Source organism: Anomaloglossus baeobatrachus, chromosome 11, assembly GCF_048569485.1.
Source record: "Anomaloglossus baeobatrachus isolate aAnoBae1 chromosome 11, aAnoBae1.hap1, whole genome shotgun sequence".
NCBI classification, from domain to species: Eukaryota; Metazoa; Chordata; class Amphibia; order Anura; family Aromobatidae; genus Anomaloglossus; species Anomaloglossus baeobatrachus.
In genome coordinates, this window is record NC_134363.1 from 18,024,525 (window position 1) to 18,031,029 (window position 6,505).

A 6,505-nucleotide genomic window follows, 5' to 3' on the forward strand; every position below is an offset into this window, starting at 1 on the left:
TATAACTGGGGCACAAGTGCTGCCACTGAATGGGTGGGTGTGTGTGGGCCCCAATTTTTGGAAAAAAGGGAGACTCCGCTTGGAGTCACCTTGCGGTGTTTTACATGATTTTAGAAGGGCGTGCCATGCCTATATCTGTGTCTCGTCCTCTTTTTCCTCGTAACGCTGTTTTGTTTTCGCATGAGTATATGTCCTTGTCACTTTCCCATGTGTTTGTGTTGTGTTGTGAGTTGTTTGTCACCTTTTGGACACCTTTGAGGGTGTTTTCTAGGTGTTTTTATGTGTTTGTGAATGCCTGCTATTGTTTCCTATGCAGTTCGAGTTCGGTTCGTCGAACGTTCGACGAACCGAATTCGAACGGGACCTCCGTTTGGCGAACCGATCTCGAGCCGAACCGGGACTGGTTCGCTCATCTCTAGTCAAAAGTGGGAGAAGAGGATTGCATCCACAATCCACAGTGGGCAGCACTTTGAACACATTTTATAAGTGGTCATAAAATTGTAAATAACTAATGAACAAATAAAGTTATGTTAAAACCAAGCACACCATTGTTTTTCTTGTGAAATTCTCAATCAGTTTGATGTTTAACATGACCCTCTTCCCATTGGAAAAAAGAAAGTTGGATCAAAAATAGCCAACTTCAAAATGGCCGCCATTTTCACCACCCATCTTGAAAAGTTTCCCCCATATACTAATTTGCCACAAACAGGAAGTTGATATCACCAACCATTCCCATTTTAATTACGTGTTTCCATATAAATGGTCCACCCTGTGTATATATATATATATATATATATATATATATATATATATATATACACATACACACACATAAGTATGTAAATGCATATGAACAGATTAAACCCCGAGCACATACATGCACACGCATAAGAGTGTAAATGCATATAAGCAGATTAAAAACTGAGCACATACATGCACACACAACTGATTGTTGGGAGTTATAGAGGTTAACCCCTGAGTCTTTGTGATAAGACCCTCTAACTCACCTAACTTGAGTTCTTCGATCACCGAGATGCAATCATCAGTGGCGGATGAACATTTCTGTGCAGTTCCATTACAGGACTTTTCACTTTCTCCCACACATGTTACACACGAGATTGGCACATCTGAAACAGATGAAAGAGTCACATATTTAGGACAACTCAATGTAAAGAAAGTTTGTGAAGAAGGTGACTGCAAAAATTGGAAATTGACGAAGGCCTTTTTTGGCCTTCATGTGCGCCCTTCCATGTATTGCTACTGGAATGCATGTTTTTCCTGGGTTCGCTAAAATGAAATGTAAACAAATTATATGTTATGTTTGTGTCCAAAGTGTAAGTTAAACCAAAATGTAAAGCAGAATGTGTCATGGAATGTATTACAGATTCAATATCAATCACAAGAAGATGATGTAACCTCTGACAGTGACACTATCAGCATAAGCCAGTTCTGCTCAATCCACCTTTTCTGACACCATAACACATAGTATTGCACAATTAATTTACATTTTGTCAATGACATCTGTTTCTATTCTGTTCCATAGTCCTGTAGCCCACAGAATCCTAGCATTAGAGTGTTGGCCTTGGTGTTCAACAGCATAGGTGACATGAAGCTTAACAATCCTCTCTGGCAATATGAGCTTATTCAGCTGTCATCTCTGGAAAAGGTGATGGAGCATGTGCTTCTGGTGGAAAATGCTGAGCAGTAAAGATGAGCGAATCTGAGGTTCGGCTTTTGAACCAAACATCAAATTTAAAACTCAAAGATCGGGTTTGGAGTTCGGATACTTTACGTGCAACTCTGTGCTCAGGTACACTTGGTGCTCAGCCCACTTGCAGTGTTTGAACAGTTTGCAATAGGGGGAACAACAGCGTCCTCGGATGTAGTGTGCCACAAAAAAAGTTTGAAAATGTTCGCCCACCCCCCTGGAAATTATCTATGGCTGGTTGAGTGTGGGCGAAGACTCAAAGTTCCAATCAGAGGTTTCCAAACCTCATTGTACAAGGTTTGGACACGTAGAGGTTTGGTTCGCTTGTGGCCAGCGAACCAAACCTACAAAGGTTTGTTCATCTCTACTCAACAGAGCATGAAAGTCTGCGGAGTACTGGTCAGTTGTACGTGTAGGCATCTTGTCGGTATGATTTCTTTTACACATTGCTGCCAAATCATTTTTTGGCTTTGCAAGATGAAAATAATTTATGGACTACCAACTACCTGGTCATTTTGGCAAATAAAGCCCGGCACTAAACAGAGCAAGTCTCCGATTGTCCTCCCAATTCTTGACGCACTCATCTTTCTGTCAACCAGGCCGCACCCTCATTACCAACATCATTGCCATCCACTACGACTGCTTGACATACTCCGAGTACACCTTCTTCTCATTCCCACTGGCAAATATCCATCAATGATCATGTGTTAAGGAAACTAGTTTGAAAGATGGTTTCTTACCTAGTTAAGCAGCAGAAGGTATCATCAGGCCATAGAAACACATTACTTTCTGTAGTTCCCTCCATCCCTGCTCCTTTCTCTGATATTTTAAGGTTTCTATTTGATTGCTCCTCTCGCTGATCTTGTTTCATGTCTCCAGTCTACTACTGTATTGGAAACGTCTACCATTCTCTTGGTATTTGAGGTACAACTCTTGGCATTGACTCTGGCTACCGCTATGTTCTTGCCTTACAAAAAAATGCCACCATTTCTTTAAAATGATGGGGGGGGGGTGTTGCTGTCTGCAGCTTGATATATATGCTTTGTTCGTGGTATCCATCATTTGGAGGAGCATAGGTTGTGACTGCAGACTATACCAGTAGTAATAGAAAATCTGTGGGTGAACCAAATGTTGCGAGACAGTGGCTATAGCCTGGTACGGGGGCAATGGAACTACTGGTCCCGGTTTGGGATGTCTTGTTCTTTGGAAACTAAACCTGATATCTGTGTTGATGTTTCTGGTCCTACTTGGTTCTGACTTTGTTAATGACTAATGCCTAGACTCATTACATTCTTTCTGCTTTCCTGGTAATGGCCATTACTTTGCTCTGGCAGGGTTGCCAATTCAAGACTACTTTAAAGACTGTGATTACTTACAGCAAAGAGAGGGCAGCAGTTTTAACCTGCCCAGGCCAAGAAACTAATGCACTAGCAGGATGCAGCAAGACCCCCAATAAAGTGGAGGCATCACAGGTGCAAAAGAGGCAAATCACTCAAACACTTCCAATCATGGAGGGGATAATTGAATGTATGAAGTAATTGCACACAAATGGCTTGTATAGGGTGCTGTTCCCACATATAGGTGCACAGTAACTTTCTTGCACCTATTAGTCACGCCCATACTATTCGACCAGTACTATCCAAGTTCACAATACAGGGACGGGGATTCGAGTATGCAAGGCCTAATTTTAAGGGGCCTGGTTGTATACTGTGTCAAATGTTATGTGCAAAAACATATATAAAATATACAGTATATGAGGTATTGGTTGGTACTATGGCCAGAATACCATTACCATACGTGCCATTCCTTGACCTCTGTCCTTCCCGTATTGTCTGTACTCCCTGTCTCCCTGACCTGTTTTGTGACCCCGGCCCCACTCTCTAGTCTATACCTATGTGTCCTCTCGGCTTTGGACCCCAGTTTGTCCCCTGACCATGGCTATGCTCCCCTTCTTTACCTGAAGCTACTTCCTGGCTTACTGACCACCGGCTTGCACGTGATCTCGGCTTCTCTTGCTCCTCTGTACTGACGTGACCTCTTGGCTTCTGACACTCGGCTTGATCGACCACTCTGCAGACCGTCCCTGCCTTGGTACTGGTGACCCCCAGCGGGCAAGTGCCTCACTACACCTAGAATCTCTACAGCATTCCAGTGTACCTGCGCCCCCTGGTGGGGAGCGTTAAACCAAGCAGACAAGGGAGGAATATATACATAAGACCCGACTCACATAGTACTGCTCCGATACTCAATCCACTGCTAGTTGGCTCCCTGTAACATTTCACGTAAAATGTCCTCAGGCAGCGCAGGATAAAAATATCTTTGAACATAAAATTAAGTCCAATTTTAACATTGTATCCAAGTTAGATACCATTTAATTTTGAGAATTGCAAACATTTTTATACAGGTATTCTCATAATAACATGCCATAAATGTGTATTAGATGTAAGTTCTATCAATGTGACCTGCACCTATCCTGAGAATTTAGTTTCACCATCATCATTTTTGGGGGAAATTCTAAACGAGTTTTATTAGCTTGAAATCATTGCTAATCAGTGTTTTGAGTAAAGAGATATGTAAAAGAATCCAATGTTATATCTAATATATAAAGCTGAGTGTATGTGTGTATGTATGTATGTATGTATGTATGTGTGTATACGTCCGCTAAAGGAATCCGCACCGTTGCATTTACAATCACAAAATCACCAACGTTTGCACAGACGCCTCATGTGACTCAGGGAATGTCATAGACTATGTTTGGATGGGAAAATTTAACCCCACGCTTTACAGTTACTCTCCAAAAATCCTGCCTCCATTAAAGTGAATGGAGCTGAGAGCTATTAGTTCATTAATAGCAGCTGTTGCTATAGGAACAAAATAAATTATTAGTAAAAGAAGCTTATGTGTGTGGTAATTAGATGTCGGTGGGGAGACGGATAGAGACAGAGAGAGACAGACAAAGAGACAGACAGTCAAAGAGACAGACAGAGGAAGATAGACACAGACAGACAGGAAAAGACACAGGCAGACAGGGAAAGAGACAGACAGAGAGACAGACAGAGACAGACAGGGAAAGAGACAGAGACAAGGAAAGAGACAGGGAAAGAGAAATAGGCAAGGAAAGAGACAGAGACAAGGAAATAGACAACAAAAGAGACAGAGGGGGACAGAGACAGACAGGGAAAGAGACAGAGGGGGAAAGAGACAGACGGGGAAAGAGACAGACGGGGAAAGAGACAGACGGGGAAAGAGACAGACGGGGAAAGAGACAGACGGGGAAAGAGACAGACGGGGAAAGAGACAGACGGGGAACGAGACAGACGGGGAACGAGACAGACGGGGAACGAGACAGACGGGGAACGAGACAGACGGGGAACGAGACAGACGGGGAACGAGACAGACGGGGAACGAGACAGACGGGGAACGAGACAGACGGGGAATGAGACAGACGGGGAACGAGACAGACGGGGAACGAGACAGACTTGGAACGAGACAGACTTGGAACGAGGCAGACTTGGAACGAGGCAGACGGGGAAAGAGACAGATGGGAAAAGAGACAGACAGACTTGGAAAGAGACAGACTTGGAAAGAGACAGATCTGGATTGAGATACATGGGGAATGGAACAGATGGGGAACGAGACAGACAATGAACGAGACAGATGGGGAAAGAGACAAGCCTGGAAAGAGACCTGGAACAAGCAGAAAGGGAAAGAGAATGACAGACAGTGAGAGAGACAGACAGACAGACACAGAGATAGAGAGAGACAGACAGAGAGACTGATACAGACAGACAGAGACAGACAGAAACTCAAAGAGAGACAGACAGAGAGACAGTTACTATCCTGGGCAACGACGGATGCCACAGCTAGCAATATATAAAGGTCATAATATAAACTAATATAAAAAAGAATGTTAATCAGTTAAAACTTAAAATTAAATGTTTAATTTTAGAAACGTAACCATTTTTAATGTGTACTAAAACAGATAAAAATATAAAAATAACATTCATATGAAAATTACAATTGTTTGTACTATTATCATAACAATTTTACCAAAAGATTATTGAAGATTTTTACTATATTTACAAAACGAAAACAAATGATTCATCATAGCATTTTGCATTTTATCCACTAAGGTCACTTGGCTCCACCATCCCCCTGTCTAGGTACCGGTACCCACCTGTAGCTGAGATGCTCCATAAGATGCAGATGAGCAGGAGACATGAGCTTTTCATGACTCTGGAGTTCCCGGAGGAAGCTGCAAACAAGTAGTTTACTGTGAGGTCTGTGCTGGGCTTTACATTATACCGGGGTGTTGGCTTCTTAAGTTCATGCATTAAAATTGCTAAAGGGAGGGGACGAATAAAATGGAGACGGCGAAGAGCAGGACAGTAAAAGCCTCTGTATTACATCAGACGTGATTAATCTATCAGGAAATGGCGGTCAGGAGCTACATCCATATATTACATTATTTATCTTGTACTGATTGAAAGCTAGACCGTGTATTATACTCAACAGCTCCACTTAATATGCTGCTGGTGCAGTCACTGTGTACATATATTACATTACTGATCCTGAGTTACCTCCTGTATTATACTCCAGAGCTGCACTCACTATTCTGCTGGTGCAGTCACTGTGTACATATATTACATTACTGATCCTGAGTTACCTCCTGTATTATACTCCAGAGCTGCACTCACTATTCTGCTGGTACAGTCACTGTGTGCATATTTTACATTACTGATCCTGAGTTACCTCCTGTATTATAATTCAGAGCTGCACTCACTATTCTGCTGGTAC

General features: G+C 42.5%; 1 protein-coding gene across 2 annotated transcripts in view; it reads right to left on the reverse strand.

The window, feature by feature from the left end:
- LOC142257110 (uncharacterized) overlaps positions 1 to 6,058 on the reverse strand; it is a 76,167-nt gene extending 70,109 nt beyond the window's left edge. The window contains exons 1-2 of one of the 2 annotated variants that reach the window (XM_075329197.1): positions 5,886 to 6,058; positions 1,008 to 1,127 (exon numbers count right to left, since the gene is read on the reverse strand). In XM_075329197.1, coding sequence (XP_075185312.1) covers positions 1,008 to 1,127; positions 5,886 to 6,042 — 277 coding nt within the window. In that variant the 5' untranslated portion in view covers positions 6,043 to 6,058. The remainder of the gene's footprint in view (positions 1 to 1,007; positions 1,128 to 5,885) is intronic. The other variant, XM_075329195.1, reaches the window with a different exon arrangement.
- Between the last annotated feature and the right edge of the window lie 447 nt (positions 6,059 to 6,505).